Source organism: Micropterus dolomieu, linkage group LG03 (assembly GCF_021292245.1).
Source record: "Micropterus dolomieu isolate WLL.071019.BEF.003 ecotype Adirondacks linkage group LG03, ASM2129224v1, whole genome shotgun sequence".
NCBI classification, from domain to species: Eukaryota; Metazoa; Chordata; class Actinopteri; order Centrarchiformes; family Centrarchidae; genus Micropterus; species Micropterus dolomieu.
In genome coordinates, this window is record NC_060152.1 from 22758063 (window position 1) to 22774886 (window position 16824).

Sequence of the window (16824 nt, forward strand, 5' to 3'; positions counted from 1 at the left end):
ATATTGGGTTCACGAGAACAAGACAAGAAGATATTTTAACACTATTTTGATGAAATATTCAATGCTGAAATATATAAATGGGGGTCTGGGGGTCCTCCTCTAGAAAATTTAGAGCACTAAACACTTAATTTCCTGCATTCTGGAGACATTTTCTGCACCAATTTATGGTAGATTTGTCTTTATTTAGTGATTCAGATGACAATCCACATTTGTTTCTTCTATATTTAAATGGCACTGCATGTTTTCTTATTGTGCAAATAAACCTTTCTCAAGTATTTCCATTTGTTGTTTTTTTTACATTTCTTGTTGCAAGCCAACATATTTAACAAATGCTTCAAAAAAAAGTTATGGAGACATGTCCTATGAAATGAATCCAATATTTGTGCACTAAGAACTCTTAAGGGGTGAAATACAAACAAATTGTGCAGTATGAGTTGTTACAATTAGTTACACCTTGGCTGGATAAGATAATGTAATTTAATATGCCAATTGCTTCAGTGATTATTCATCCTGTTCGGTTTGTGCATCTTAAGGCTGTTTGAATGGTATTGGCTTGAAAGCAGCAGGGATAAGGAGTTGGGCTCCGGTTTGTTTGTTCCTCGTCACGGTGATCAGCACATCTGGGTGATATAAGTTTAATGTGCATTAGCATGTCAGATGTTTCCATTCACATAACGTTACACTACAAGCAAGTTCAATTTATACTTCTGCGTCAAATTGACGGCGTAGGCTACGGGGCTACGCAGAGGCTACACCGTCGCCTCACATGCACCTCCTCCAAAATGTAACTACACGTCGAGGGGACGCGGACTGTAAGCTCTGTGATTGGTCGGCTGGGTAGCCTCGCAATGCCTCCGAGACGACCGGAAGTACCCCACACTTTGAAGTAACATTTACTAGCGGCCGAAACTGTCTCTCCGTTGCTGTTGTAACATTCACTGACCAGAAACCTGCAGCGGGTCTTCCAGCTCCGCTGCTTCATTAGTGCTCACCATAGCGTGAGCGCCACTGTCCTCGGCCTCAACAGCCACTTGTCCGTGTCTCAAAATGGTCAAAATAAGAGATTGTACTGGTGGGTTTGACTGACCAATCATGGGTGCATGAAGTGTTTCACATCAATGGAAAATAGTTATTATGGCGGATTGATACATAATGCTTACTTGTTTCTTGTCTTACAGCAGCAATTTTAATTCTACATTCTAATACTATACATTTACATCATGTGGGAGTTATTGTAACTTCCATCTTCAGAGTATTAATTGTCATTCATACATTATGCAACTGGAAAATATGACCATGGCTGGGTCTGAAATCACCCACTACGCAAATTTTGTAGTGCTGTCTCAATGTATATTGATAATTATTATACCCTAAATAGTCCACTCATTGTATCCCAGAATACATTTTGAAAAGAAGTGTACAACTGATGGTCACAAACTAAGCCCTATATACCATCATGCATTGCGCTGAAAGAAAAAAAGAGTCCACCAACAGATTGTCTGACAGCAATGACGTAATTAACGGCGCCGAAATAATGATCGGAGTAGTGTCCGAAAGTGTTTTAATAATGCGAGTAAGCTCACTATATAGTCCTCTACATACAACTCCCTACATAGGGTGTAGGGAGTAGTGAATGAGTGGTGATTTCGGACACAGCCTATGTCTTTCATATTCCTCTCCTGGGTCAAGTGCCTGAAGAATACACAACCCTGGTTCCCAAGACAACGGCAGCTCACCATGCAAAATAACCAAATCTTAATATAATGTTTCGGTTTCATTTAAGGATAAGGTATTATGGTTTGCTCTGTATTAGGTAAAATGAGAGTACAAGTTGCAAATGCTCAAACCTGCTTGTCAACAAGGAAATGGAGTGTAACTATTATAGTACTTTCATGTCTGTGCTGAGGATTACTGGAGCAAGCATGTCTGCCAAATGTGCAAACACAATATTTCATGTAAAAATAGTGAAACTCAATGTTTCTTTTGGAACCTACCAATGCCGAAGGCTGTTTTGTCCTAGCTAGCAGTGTTGCTGCCAGGTCAGTCTATCATACTGGCAACCTGTGCTGCTGCATCAAAAGAAAAGAAAAATATGACCAGAGTTTATATGGTGCTTCTTTCTACAAGGTAGGAGGTTTCTGCTACCCCATTCAACACAACTGTCAGCAATTAAACGCAATGCAGCTCAGGAACTCCACTTTTGTTCGCACAATTGGTAGATCATTGTGACATCACCACCACTAACTACTACTGGTTTTCAGTTTACGTTCAACTGACCACTGTGGTTTTTACCACAGTACAGGGGCATGGGGGTGTATCCAAAGTGAGGAGGTATTCTAACCAACCTTGTTTGAATTTGTTAAGTACAAAGCCTTGACTATTGGAGAATGATTGAATTAAAACCACACAAAAAACTACCTCAGACACCCTTCTCTGATTTGTAATCAGCATAGTCTAATGATGTTTTCAATCTAATAGCTAATGAGCTGTAACATCTCTACAAGTCACTGATTGATGTGTCTGAATGGGCAGCTTTTTATAATGAGGGATAAAGGGTGGGTACCTAAACAATGTAAGAGTGATTGACGAGATGTTTGGAATACCATTTGAGTCTAGTTGGGTCTCAGCATCTCTCTGTTGCACACTTTTTTCCCATTATTTCTCTGTGCCACATCCACACAGGTACTCTCACACAAATCTATAAACACACTTTTAATCCCATCTCCCCTCTCTCATGGTGTCACTTGCAATACCTTCCAATCATAGAAGAGCCGTTGCCCTAACAATACCAGCCTTTGTCTGATCGATGAGGTTTGTGGGTATTCACAAAACCTGGCACATGTTGGAAGCCCATAGAACTAGACTGGAAAGCCTGGTAGTGTGAGCATGTGCACGGATGACTTGGAGGCTACAGTGTGGGATTAGCAAAAACATTCCATGTGACGTACCACTTACAAAGACAGATTGTGGTAATAGAGGTAAAAGTCAAACAGTTTTCTTAGACAAACCAAGAGTTTTTCATTCACCTAACAAAGAGATGTTGTCTGGGTCAGTGGTTCTCAAACTTTTTGACATCAGGCACCCCTAAGACTTTGTCCCAGAGTTACCCATCTGATGGGACTTTTGCTTTTAAATATTTTATTACAGAAAGTGTATTAAACCCATGACCAAAATAGCCAGACATTCTGTCACTGTGCTATTTAAGGGGAGAATTATAACGAAAATAAAGTATTCCCCTTTTTGCAGGTGACCCCCTGGAGCCCCCTCAAGGACCTCTGGGGGTCCCCAGACCCCACTTTGAGAACCACTGGTCTGGGTGGATTGTTGACAATGCATCTTGTGTAACAGAAATATAAGTATAAATCTGCAGTCACTGATGATGATCACAATTAAAGGTTAATCCAGTATGCAGAAGAACCAAAGCCCTATCCAAACCTGTTGCATTTTGGGTTACTATAATACAGGAAAATTTTGAATAATTGACTTGAGCCCAACATCAAGAGTCTGACCTGTGCTCACTACAAGTCAATGGGGTAGGCAAGTGCAGCCTATGTTTGCACCACTGATGTGTGGCAGGTAGCTCAAACCACCAGGAAATTTGAAAAACAAAAAAAAAAACAAGCCATTGGGAAGACATCCAAAGAAGGTTAAAATCAAGGGCAGCTGGACTTGGCTGAAGATGGTTGAAGACCATTTGTCAATGACATATTTTACTTAAACCCCAGAGAACTCACTGAAATGATGTTCGCTTAGGACAAAAAAACAGACAAGTTAACCAGCAAACAGTAAACAGAAAACCAGAGCAGCAGCAAGGTGAAAAATCCAAGCAGCGTGTGTACTTTTACAGTAAGGAGCATGTAGTGCTGCCAAAAGTTCGGGTTCTTTGTGACTCTGCCATTGATTGCATATAGATGGCCTTAGAACACAGTTTAATTCATCATCTCACAAAGGCTAAATGTCAGGTCTCACTGTAATTCACACTTTGACACAAGCAACATATGCACACTGATTTAGGAAATACAGACATAGTACAAGAAGAGGCAATGCCAGAGTGGATGCAATAAAAAGCAAGGTTAGGAATGCAGAGATGACAGCATTTAGAGTAAGCACAGCGGAACAGAGACTTGAAACGTCTGTTCATGTCATCTGATGGATGAATAATAGGTGGCTGTAGCTTTACCCTTCTGAGATCTTAAAGTGATATGGGTTCAAGAGCAAGGGTCTGGCTGGTGTACAAATCACCCACTGTTCCATAGCTACCAATCATCTCTAAAAACATCTGAAATAATCATCTATGTTTCTGAGCAAACGACATCCAACACACCTAGAAGAGAAATCTCCATGCCAGATAAATCAACATTCAACATCAATAAGAACAAGAAAAATGTGAGAAAACAAAGGATTCTTTTTGTTGAGTGGATATAGTCAGTCATCAACAGGTGTCTTTGTCCAAACCTTTTCACTTGGTTTTGTTCTTTCCCAAATTGCAAATAAATTGAATGTAGAAATTCAGACACTTGCTAAAAACAAGAGTTGCTGTTGTAGTCCCTGGCACAAAATGGATTATGCTTATCCACACAGAAAAAGATCACACAATACCACAAATATCTGCCAAAGTATGTCACACTGCTTCCTATAGCAGGACTACAAGGTGAATGGAAACTTATTTGTTAGTGTCATAACATGGCAACTGTATAATTTTGTAAGGAGTATCACCACAACATTACATAGTATGGGTCCGTAAGATAAAGAGAACATCTCAAGAAATGTCTTTTTTTACCTCTATGTGTTTGGCATTAGCTAGGTCTTCATTCTGCATAGTTACATGCTCATGACAAACTAATATCTAACTCCAAATTGGACTGGAGGAGGGCTAATGTGCCTCTGCTGCAACATAGTCAGGGCAGCTGCTACCAAGGCAGGCTGTTTCCAATGAAAGGGATTAGTGAAAACCAGTTGCCAGTGGATAAATGAGAGCCATGGGATCGTACGGGTCTCCCTGAAACAGGAAAAGAAACACATACACCACATATCTTCACAAAAGCACACAATTTACATTAGCACACGCTGCCACCATGAAGCAGAAGCATTCACTTTTACATACATACAAGCAGACATATGCAGACAGAGCACACAAAAATATTGTGACAAAATTCTACTGGGGAAGTACTGTTAGCCAGTTAGTATTTTGCAAATGGTCTGCCATTTTCAGATAATGGTTGTGGTTTTAGTTGTCTCAGCTATATGGATAGAGGCATACAAATCAATAGCTTGGCCAAAATAGACACCCACTATCCAATTCATCATTGGATGAATTCAGGTCATACTTCAAGCACGCTATACCAATTCATCATTGGATGAATTGGTCATTCAGGCTAATCGAGACACAGATCTACTTTGGGTGAAAACACCGTCAACATTAAAAAGCCTTGAGTCATGGAGAGACCTTCACTTTGTTTTGAAACCAACCCAGAGTTGCCTTTCATCTTATTAGTCATGTAAACTAACACTACTGCAAAGCATGTGAAATATATTGTGAATTTGGGTTTTAGTTGGCCCAAGTTAGATAATGTTAAATCGCCTATAGTGATGTAAGGGCAGCCAGCTAAATTATCACAGATCTGCCGCTGTTTGCTAGTTGAATTTAGATTTATTGTTGTTTTACCGATACTTGAGTACACAGCTTCTTCACTGTCTCAGTCACTGCAACTTACTTGACCCACATAATATACAGGACACAGGACTACACAGTGACCCATTCACAACAGTAACGTTACTTACTGGAACAGCGTAAGGAGCTGCGTCTGCAGCTGCCTCAGGCTGACCGTGGCTCTGGCGGTCCTTCTTCTGGTCGCGGTGGTCCCACCAGCGAGCAGGAGAACGGGGTGGGCGGGGGGAAGGCTGGGCTGAGCCGACGTGACGCCTGATGCTCTCTGCTTCCTGGGCGCCAGACCTGTCCGGGCCACCAGATCCTTCCTGATAGTCTCAGGGATGGCGGACTGCAGAAGTCACAGAATACGGTGAATCTGGGTTAGCTAGACACGTATCCGGACAGCGAAGATGACCGCAGCGGCGCACTCTGTGAGCTGTACACTGGCCCCTTTGCTGATCTTCTCCTTTTCTTCCTCCGTCACGGTGGTGGAGTTGGCCGCTAGCTTCGTGAAGGAGGAAGCAATCAGCGCCGTGTTGTTGGTGGAGGCTGAGTTCTGGACGGTGCATTGGTGGGCTAAGTCAGCGAGACGGGCCACCCACTGCGGTCCCAGAGAGGCCAGAAGGGGGCGCTGTGCGGTCGCCGCCTGAGCTGACTTCACATCGAAGAACGGCGTGAGGTTGGACTCCAGCGGAGGGACCAGGCTGAAACCCTGGTCCAAGAAGCCTTCCACCTTGGTGATGGGGATGTAGGTGGAAACAGGAGCCCGCAGAGTCTTCAGGTTCAAGGCGGCACCTTCCTGGTACCGCCGGATGAGAGGGGAAATTTATCAGTGCCACACATGCGTGCACAGGGGAAATCTATACAAAATAGAACTTACTGAACCTACACACTGTTTACTTGTATTTGTTTATAGCCCGGTCCACATATATGTGTGTATGGGTCGGAATGTCGAATTGGTCAGCAATGCAATCTGAATGGAAATTCAGACATTGGAAATCGCTTGATGTCGAATCGGTCAGCGCCTCTGACCAGGTCAGCTAGATAGGTGGTGTCCATCTTGGCCAAGCTGTTTAATTGTATGGCCTACTATACTGTGACTTAGCTCACATGCACCATTCACAATATTGGGTTCATGAGAACAAGACAAGAAGATATATTAACACCATTTTAATGAAATATTAAAGGCTGAATTATGTAAATGGGGGGTCTGGGGTCCTCCCCTAGAAAATTTTAGAGCACTAAACACATAATTTCCTGCATTCTGAAGACATTTTCTGCACCAATTTATGGTAGAATTGTCTTTATTTATATAAAGTGATTCGGGTGACAGTTCAAACAGAATATAATGCAGTACTCAGCAGCTTGTTGTTTTAGCTTAAGAAACTATTTTTTTTAAACATTACTTGTTGAAAGCCATTTTAAGAACATATTAACAAATGCTTTAAAAAAAAATTGATGGAGACATGTCCCCAGTATCCCCAGTGTAAATGACACCTATGAAATGAATACAATATTTGTGCACTAACTACAACTCAAAAATTGTACGGTATGAGTTGTTGCAATTAGTTACACCTTGGTTAGATAATGTAATGTAATCTAATATGTCAACTGCTTAAGTAATTATTCATTCTATTCTGTATTGGCTTGAAAGCAACAGGATAAGGAGTTGCTCCGGTTTGTTTTTTCCTTGTCCCGGTTATCGGCGCATCTGGGTGATGTAGTTTAATGTACATCAATCAGCATGTTGTATGTTTCCATTCACATAACGTTAGCCTACAACACAGACATCGTCTTCGTCTCATACACAACTATCTCTCCGTTGCTGTTGTAACGTTTACTGAACAGTAACCTGCAGGCGGGTCTTAATTAGCGCTCGCCGTAGTGTGACTGACTCGCACGCCGATCCGTTTGTTGTGCTAACCTCAGCGCCACTGCCCTCAGCCTCGTCCACCAACATGTCCGTGTCTCTGGCTTTCTGAATTTCAGACACTTGCCCATTTTGAGGCGACCAGCTAACATTAGCAGGGTAGTAGCTCCACAGTAGGAGCTGTCATGTGACATTACATATACTGTATTTTATCTCTCACTTACTGTTTAGTCCTTGATTGACACACTCCTGGTTCTTACACAGCAGTTAAAGCTTTTGACTAGTGCTAGCAAAAATAAATTAAAATATTTTCTACTGAGACTTTTTTGAGATTGGTATGTAGCCTACTCTGGGTCCAAAACTGCCAAAGTCTTGCAGTCTCCCGCCTTACTATGCTTTAATATTACCAAATAACCAAACTAATTGCCAGTGATGGAAATTGAAGCATAACAATCTTAGAAAGTATTTCCAAACTTACTTAGTACTGTGTGACAAAGTAAGGCTTGCTTTCCACAGTCAATGCCAGTGGTGACATATTGACATTTCCCTGTGGGCTTGCCAAAGCTGTATGAGCTTGCTGCTGAGGTTCACCACTATAAGCTCGTATACTGAACTAAACTAGTGCTGAACGATTAATCATTTTCAAATCGAAATTGCGACTTGAAAGAACGCGTTTACCTAATTGTGAAGTCAGCGATTAAAATGTAGGTTAATCATGCAATCTGACCAGTCATGCAGTTAAAAATTCATTCAGTTTCGTCCTTGTGTAAACCTGCTCCCCAATCACAAGTGCCTGCTTCTATGCCTTTGGTGTGAGAGACCAGGATTCAATCCCCACTGTGACTCATCCACCCCTAGTTGCTCCAGAGGCGTGTGACCTCTGACAAGTCGCTTTGGATAAATAATGTAATGTAAAACAAATGAAACTGGAGGAAAACGTGGGATAATGGCCAACACAGGCAGTGACTGTGCAGCGGTTTTGTTCGGCATCAGCTCACACTGAAGTGTTTCAGCAGCGGAGTGTTTAGCCTGCCCTACGATGTTGACGTGTTGTTAATTTGTCCATTCTTGTGCTTCACCGACGGATAACAGCTCTCAGTGAGCCCGTTTTGTTCCGCTCTTTGCAGGCTACACATCCCACATGGAGCATTTTATAAAAAGAGCGTTTTGCCTGATTTTGCTGACTTGCTCAAGATTTTTTTAATTGGTTCAGTTGTCCTTACTTTTTGTGCTTCTACTATGGTTATGTAGGCTACATTGTTAAATTGTTTCTTTTTCATTTATTTTAAATGTGTTTGTTGTTGTTATGCGACCAGGAGTCTGCACAGGGTGTTTTATTTTGAAAACTGATTGATTGATTCTCTCTGCCGTTCTGTGTCTGACTTCCTGCCCAGTTTATCTGCTCTGTGCTGCTTGTCACGGCTTCTGTCAAAAATAGACTGGCAGTGAATATTGAACTTTTAAAAAATAATAATTGCAAATTGAATCGTAATTGCAATATCTTGCAGAAAAATCGCAATCAATTTTTCCCCCAAATCGTTCAGCCCTAAACTAAACCTGACTCGACTTGGCTTTTGGTGCAAAATCCTGTACATGCCTATCTGCTACATATAAGCCAAAGAATTCCACAGTACCGCATGGGGACTTCAGGGTTCAAGAGATTGGTGATTCTGTACCAAAACTAGACAGTACCCACAGTGCTTGTTAGACTGTGGCTGCCTGTGGATATTAGTGAGTAAATAAATGTTTTGCATATCAATGTAAATACTTTTATCTTCTCCAACTATCTTTATTTATAATGCTACTGTCATGATATAGGATGCATGTTTTAATAGAGTTTGCTTATTTACTGTAAAACATCTAAAAATATGCTTACTTATTGCACCAATATTAATCCAGACTAATGCGATAGACAGACAGACATACAGACATATTCAGGCATAGCGACAAATCTGAAACATCAACACAGATGTAAAGAGAACAAACTTAGACCTACATACTGATAGTTTAAGGGTCTGGTAAAAGACTGAGGATGAGTATCACACTGCCCCTGGAGATGAACCCAGTATGCCAGCTTTAATGTCACTTTTGTTAGGTGTGGCTGAAAAGGACTCGATGGCGACCTGTCAATCAGGCTTGAGTGACTCGTATTTAACCAGCGCCATTGAAAAAGCTTATTATGAGTTGGCTGTTCACTTTCCCTGGTGAGTACATCAGCACCTAGCTAAGCAAGCTAGCTAGCTCCACACACAGCTGTTAGCTCCACCGTAAATTGCAGTTAAGGTGAACGTAATACAACAGAAGGATGTGCAACAATGGTTGGGAATTGACAAAGGCAAGTTAAAATGACTAGTTCAAGGAAGCACAGATCAAAAGTTGGTGCAATAAATTACTTGACATATGTGCGTCATAGTAAGTGGTTATATTTTATTGTACCATTTTTTGTCTGACCTCAAACTTGTGTCCAAATGTCAGATCCGTCTCGCTTGTCAGTGTCAAATCTCTGTCATCTTTTATCTTTGACCCAGATCGAAGGTAGGAATGTAGTTTTTTACTAGTGGAGACATGCATATGTAAACTCCCTGCATTATGGGTTCACAGGGCATTCCACATTCCAAAGGAGATCATTTTTTAAAAAGTTATATTATAGTGACTGCAGAAATATATTCATAGAGAATTTATGGTTGATGGTTTTATTGCTCATTGTTACACTAAACAAATTAAATATTCCAAAAAAAGGATTTTATAGTTTGTGTTAACACCATAACAATTGTCAATATTTTTAAGGATTTGTGAGGTTTGGAAAGCAAAGAAATAACTGTGAAAGGTATGAATTTCAAGTAAATAAATGTCATACTGCCAATTTAGAATTTGCCCCCAAAAATTCAACACACTGAGAAGAACAAATGGAGCAGGCTACTCCATCCTTAAATCTATCAACTAACTGGATTTTTTTTTCCCACAGCCATAGTTTTACCTCATGGGTTTCTTTCAGTGTTTGAAGTTTCCAGACAAATGTTTTCAGGTTCACTGGCACAGCCACTCAGGCAGCCATGACAACTTCAGTCAACTTGCATCTCAGGACCTTTGAACCTCACAAAAATAAAGCTTTGCTCCTGCTACAGATGGTCACCTAGTCTGTCGCTGACGGGGACACATGCTGTCAGAGGTGGTGACCTGTGATGATAGTCCAAGTATGAGCGTGTGTGTGACATAACCCAGCAAGCAATAGCCGTCATTTCACTATAGACCTGATTTAGTCCGGCTATGAGTAACCCACTTCTAGCCGCAATAACTACATGTGGTTACATGACTTTTTTTCCAAAATAACTTGCAATGTGTATGATATTCCATCATTTAAGCAAGGTCTACAGTGATTAAAGTTTTTTGTTTCATTTCTTACAGATGATTTACGTGCAGCCTGTGCGTAGACACGATTAAGCTCGTAGACAGACAGGCTATTTGTAGCCCACTTTTAGTTTTTTTGCCCTGGCAGCACCTGAGATGGTTGATATCCCATTATTTTTGCAATGTCAATAATATCTACAAGATATTAAGTGTCATTAAATTGACATGGTCTATCTGTAGCCACAATTTAGCTCTTATTTGGACAGGCTACGTGTAGTCTGCTTTTAGCCCATCCGGCAAAATAGAGGCGATTAGTGGTCTAATATCAACGGCTTGGCTGTAGCCCTGTTTCAGACCAAATTGGTTACATGTAGTTTTCACCCATGCAGCTGTTGAGGTGCGTGATGCAAATGCAAGTAAACGTTTGAAACATTGAAATTATCTTTATTTTCGCTGTAACGTTCACTACATTAACTTTCATTTTAATTTATAACAAAATGCAATTACTATTTTCAACCGCTAGATGGCAGCTGTAGCCCTACTGACACATGACTACTAGCAACACGAGACTTGAAAGTTAGACATCAGGGACGGCCAGATCTCGCGATAAAGACATCCGCCATTTTTAAACAAGGGATATGTTACGATTTCGGCCTTTCAGCGAGCAAGGGCGAGAGTTTACTGCAAACACTGGAAGCGAAAAGACATTTACTTTGGTCTTGTAAGTATCTGTGTCTTTGTTTGACATGTCTTCATTATTTATCTACATTATATATTAACGTGTAGGAACCGGGACATTTCAGCGGGTAACAGTGTAGAGTAAGGCACATTGTGGTTAGCTTAACACGCTGCATGCAAGTGTAACTTAACGTTACTCCATGATACCCACGGGTTTCCTCATGCCCTTACAAACTCAGAATTCAGAAGGGGTGAACATAAAATATGTACAACATTACCTATTATAATTTGTAATGAAAGCCACACATATTTTATGTTTAGTTTTTTACTTTTGACACTAAATATTTATTGCAAATTCTCCAGCATACAGTCAACAAAGACAACAATAAATATTCAGAACAGAACACACTTTCACAGCACATAGCTCTCTCAAAAGAATAAAAGCAACTTTCTCTATTTGGTTGTTCTAATGCAACATGGCTAAAACATGTGTCCTGTTCAAGTATCTTTATATTTTCCATAGAGATAAATGGGTTAGTAATAAATACTTTTAAATTAAAAAGGAAAAAAACGTTATGAATGATTTTTTTTTAACCTTCAGTAGAATGATATTTAGATGATAATTAGAAACATACTGTATGTTTTCATTTAAAATCATTTGATGACAGTAGTCATGTCTTAGTACATAGTCAAATTATAATGTTTACTTATATTCATATTCTTACATATTCAACAGTTATGGATCCCATTTACCTGAGAGACTGGTGCCAACCAAGAGACCCATCTGATGCTCTTCCTGCATCAAGTAGCAGCGTAGATGAAGATCTAGATTTGGATGTAGCCAACCAATTTATTTTATCATTATTTATGTTTTTATTACCGCATGTTGTTAAAATTGTTTGTATTTTCATATATATATGAACTGTTTTGTATTTATAATATTTTAGCAGTAATTCCTTTATATTTTCATCATGTTGTATTATCTTAAGTTGTCTACATTGTAATCCTTTTTCTTAATAAAATCTTTATATTTAATTTGTTTGGACGGATTACCATTTGTGAGAACCTGTTTTGTTTGAGAAGATACAATCCTTTAGCCACTATTCTGTTGTCTGTTAGAGGTAGCAGGGACGTGCACAGGGGGGTTGCTCTGGTTGCCCGGGCAACTGCCCGTTTGCCTTTCCTGACTCAAGTTGCCCTTCCGACTCGCCCTTCCGAGAAAAAAAAATAAAATAAAAAAATAATCGCGATCGCAAAGCCTCATTCACTTCCATTCGGGCACCGAAAGTGAAAGTCAGTAGGGGAAGGGCAAACTCTGTTTAAGTGGCTGCACTGCTGCAGCGCTGCCTGCACGTCAGTCGATTCTGTTCCCTACTCCTGTTTCCTTCCTTTATGCAATCATACTACAACAAATCATGCGTAGTTTTGCCCAGTTACCATACGTGATACGTACCAACAGAAGTGAATACGAGCTAGAAGCGCAACTGAATGTACGGGAAGCCAAAAGGTTAAAAAAGGATTGTATTTTTTTCCGAAATCTAAGCGTTTTTTTATTTAATATTTTATTAGAAGCGAGTTTTCCCCATCTGGCAATTCAATCTAGATTATTTATTTTCAAATAAAAAAAAAAAGGAAAAAAAATAAAAAATAATAATGATTAAAAAAAACAATAAACAATAATATAAGGAACTCTTTTTTCATGACTCGAGTCATGTTTTTCTGTTTTGTTATTAATAGTAGTTTAGGTTATTGAGTGCTGTATTTAAGTGTTTTTACTTTTTGTATATTTTTTAATAAAAAAATGTTTTTTTCTCAGTCCTTCATATAGCCCATGTTTTTTTGTTTGTTTTTTTTGGGGGGGGGTGCCTTTTTTCAGGTCAGAGCAACTGCCCTTCAAAATTCCTGTGCACGTCCCTGAGAGGTAGATATGTATTCATTTAAAAGCTGTGTATTTGGTCTATTCTTGGGCTGTGGTTAGACGTCTATTAACTTTTCACTGACAGCCCAAATTCAACCTTGTTTTAGCCGAGACCCATTTTCACCATCTATTACACGACTATATGTATCCGTTCAATGGTGGTGTAATTGATGACTAGACTATTTTTGAGCTATGGTTAGACGTCTACCAAACTTTCACTGACAGCCCAAATTCAGCCCTGTTTTAGCCTAGACCCATTTTCACCATCTATTACACGTCTATATGTAGCTGTTCAATAGTGGTCTAATTGATGACTAGACTACTTTTGGGCTATGGTTAGATTCTCCGGCGTCACTCAGCCTGCCGAATGAACGAAAGACTGAGGAGGACCCATGTGAGCGGTGAGCGAGTAGTTCATTCCTGCTCCACAGTAGGAGCTGTCATGTGACAAATGAACGACTCAAACCATAGACCCACAGTTGGTATGAGTCGTGAACTAATCAGTTCTGTTTCCTGTGCTGCCTGCTTACCACAGCCCTGTAGCCAAGCTTTCATGTGACAAATGAACGACTCAAACAGACCCACAGTTGAGAGTCGTAATCAATTATGTTTTCTGTGCTGACGGAGCCCATGCAGCTGCCGTGTGACGAGTGAACGTAACAGTCCAAGATCCTTCACGCATGTGTGAAAATGAACGAATCACTCACTGAGACTACCTGTTCCTCCCGAGTCATACACACGGTTAGGTCTTATGAACGAAACATTCATTGAACGACGCATCACTAACTCAGACATGTTCAGGCTCTGTTACTTCAATGTTCCCGTCTCAAAGGCAGATCAACACCGGCGTCGTACCTTTCATTCAGCGCAGCCAGCCACATATCGGCACAATCCTCCAGAAAAAAGGCAGAGTGACAGCGGCTATAGACAGGCAGGGAGAACAGACAGAGCTGGAAACTCGGGTAAACTCCCACTGCAACATTACAGTAATAGTAATCATGATTTTAGCCAACGTGCTACATCGTTAGCTTGCCTGCTGCTTTTCAGTAACTGTCTTTACTATCTGTGAATCTGTCACCGGAGGCTCAGCAATGTCAGCACAGCTAATTGTATTGGATGATAATGAAACGGTTAGTGAGCTGAAATGAATATTATAATGAAATTGTGTCACACTTTATAACAGTTAGACTGCAGTAAGTAACTTTACTGTAACTAGTGTTAGTGGATGGCTCCTCCTGTGTTGTTGTGACCGTTTTGATGCAGTGTTTTATGTTATGTGGCGGTTCGGACCGGATAACATTAGCAACTGCTCGGCGTTAGCCGGCGAGCTAACATGACTTTCTCTGTGTTTCTCCAGCTTTACTAATGCTCACTTTGTTCTTAATCGGCATCATCTGAACCTATTTGGCCTGATGGGCTTCAGCACAAACCTTTATTGTTGTTTTGTATCATTACGTGGAGCCTTTGTTTTGCTGTGAGCTGGTTGTTTTATGGTGCTAGTGGACTGCATGTCGTTAGCTGCTGTGTTGTCGCTGTAGTCTAAGAGAGGCTCGGGAGCGCGCACAGGGCTGAATCCGACTCAGAGACCTTATATTAAAAGCAGAAAAGTGGCTGATGCAAGCAATATAGAAAACAGGTGTGTGCTTCATTTCTAAATGAGTTTTGAGTCCATTGACAATAAGGCAATGAAAATTTAATTATTTTCATTGAAGAACTTACATATAGTCCTTTTAAAGGATAATTTCAGTATTTTTAAACCTGGGTCCTATTTTCATGTATTTTCATGTCAAAATGAGTAGTAGATGCTAGAGCCCGACCTATTTATCGGCCGATATGAGCTAATTACATTTAATCGGCATCGGCCGTTTATAACAGCAGATGTATGACTATTAAAAAAGAAACAGATTCAGATACTTCACTCATGTCATGGGTGTTGCATAGTTTGCCCACCAGAGGGAGCGCTGCAGCTGTTAACTACACTGCCTCACCACAAAAACCACAGAAGAATCAGCTGACCGCAGTCTACAGGTGCCAGCCTGCAGCATGTAGAAACACACAGAGGGCTGTGTTAGCGGTGAGTCAGTCTTTTGTCACATTGATTACATGACTTAAATAATTATAATAAAAACAGCCACAATCACTTCTCCTCTCATGAAAACATTCGTGACTTGCTAACCCTCCCGTTTTTCACTGCACTTTCCCAGTTTCCTCCCGGCTCACAGCAGTTTAGTGTTACGGTAGTGTTTAAAGCTACACTGCTGACTAATGTGGTTGTACATTTATTTTTGAAACAGTGTATCAGTTCTAGCGAACGTTCCACCTTCTAAATATTTTCTAAAATCACATAACATTACAGCAGCTAACACTGCCCGTTGCTAAATTAGCCACAAAGCTAATGCCGTGTTTATCGGCGGCGGAGCACTAACATTGATGAGCCACTAAATTATAGCTTCTGACTTGTTCTAAATATATCTGCCAGTTATAGTCTGCATGTCTGAAATTAATAAACCAGAGTGGACATGTAAATAAACGTGAGCAGAACAAGAAAATAACACTGCTTTCTGTAGCTCCTCTTTTTGTGACATTGTAGATGTGAAACGCTGCAGTCAGAGCAGCGCTGGTTATAGTTATAACGTTTGTTAAATGAAATCTCAAAACAGCAAGTCCTCGTTGTAGACAGTCATTTAATATTAGATGCATTCAACAGCAGGTCACTGTATCGCAGGCGGCATTATTTAGACAGAATGGTGGTTAAGAAATGGTTTCACGTAGCTTGGTTAGAATTAAAGAGTGCTGGTAAAGGGATAAACTAGATGTGAATATGCTACATTGAAATGATGGCAGATTATGTGTAAAGTGAAATACACATGCTTATTCTCTCTCACTGAAAAAGTTGCACCTTCACTTTTTGAGACAGTAATCTATTTTATTAACATAAATCATTTAGGAAAAGGTTTTATAGCCCACATACATACCAGCTTTCAATATCGGCCTGTTCTAAATGTAGTTTAGACAGTAAAGGGGTCTGTTACGACCCCCCTGTTGGTCTAGGGGTGTGGGGGCCATAAACATATAGGCACAACTGGTAGATCTTAAACAAGGTAACGTTTATTGGTAACGTGAGATGTAGACAGGTAACAAAAAGAACAAAAGGAGGGTGGACGAGGGTGCTGCGAAAATAACAAACCAAGTTAAAATAAAAAGGTCCTCAAAAGGAGGCCTACACCTATCTACCGTTTTAAACAGGGTTGAAACTTACTACAAAAAGAACACAAAGAGCACAGCACCCACTCCACCTGGTGAAACTAACAAATAGCAAACAGAACAATAAGTGAACTTCTCCACTGCACTCAAATGTGG

At 40.4% G+C, this 16824-nt stretch overlaps 1 protein-coding gene and 1 long non-coding RNA gene across 2 annotated transcripts in view; one reads left to right on the forward strand and one right to left on the reverse strand.

Annotated features, from left to right (window-relative positions):
• Positions 1-6000: 6000 nt before the first annotated feature.
• Positions 6001-12679, reverse strand: LOC123967574. Its single transcript, XR_006824283.1, has 3 exons — positions 12600-12679; positions 12300-12371; positions 6001-6449 (listed from the first exon to the last, which is right to left on the reverse strand). It is a non-coding gene; the product is annotated as an uncharacterized LOC123967574 (long non-coding RNA).
• Positions 12680-13915: 1236 nt separating this feature from the next.
• The window catches only part of LOC123968113 (A disintegrin and metalloproteinase with thrombospondin motifs 16), a 75494-nt gene continuing 72585 nt past the window's right edge, over positions 13916-16824 (forward strand). Inside the window, exons 1-2 of the mRNA XM_046044610.1 lie at positions 13916-13946; positions 14388-14426. Coding sequence (XP_045900566.1) covers positions 13916-13946; positions 14388-14426 — 70 coding nt within the window. The remainder of the gene's footprint in view (positions 13947-14387; positions 14427-16824) is intronic.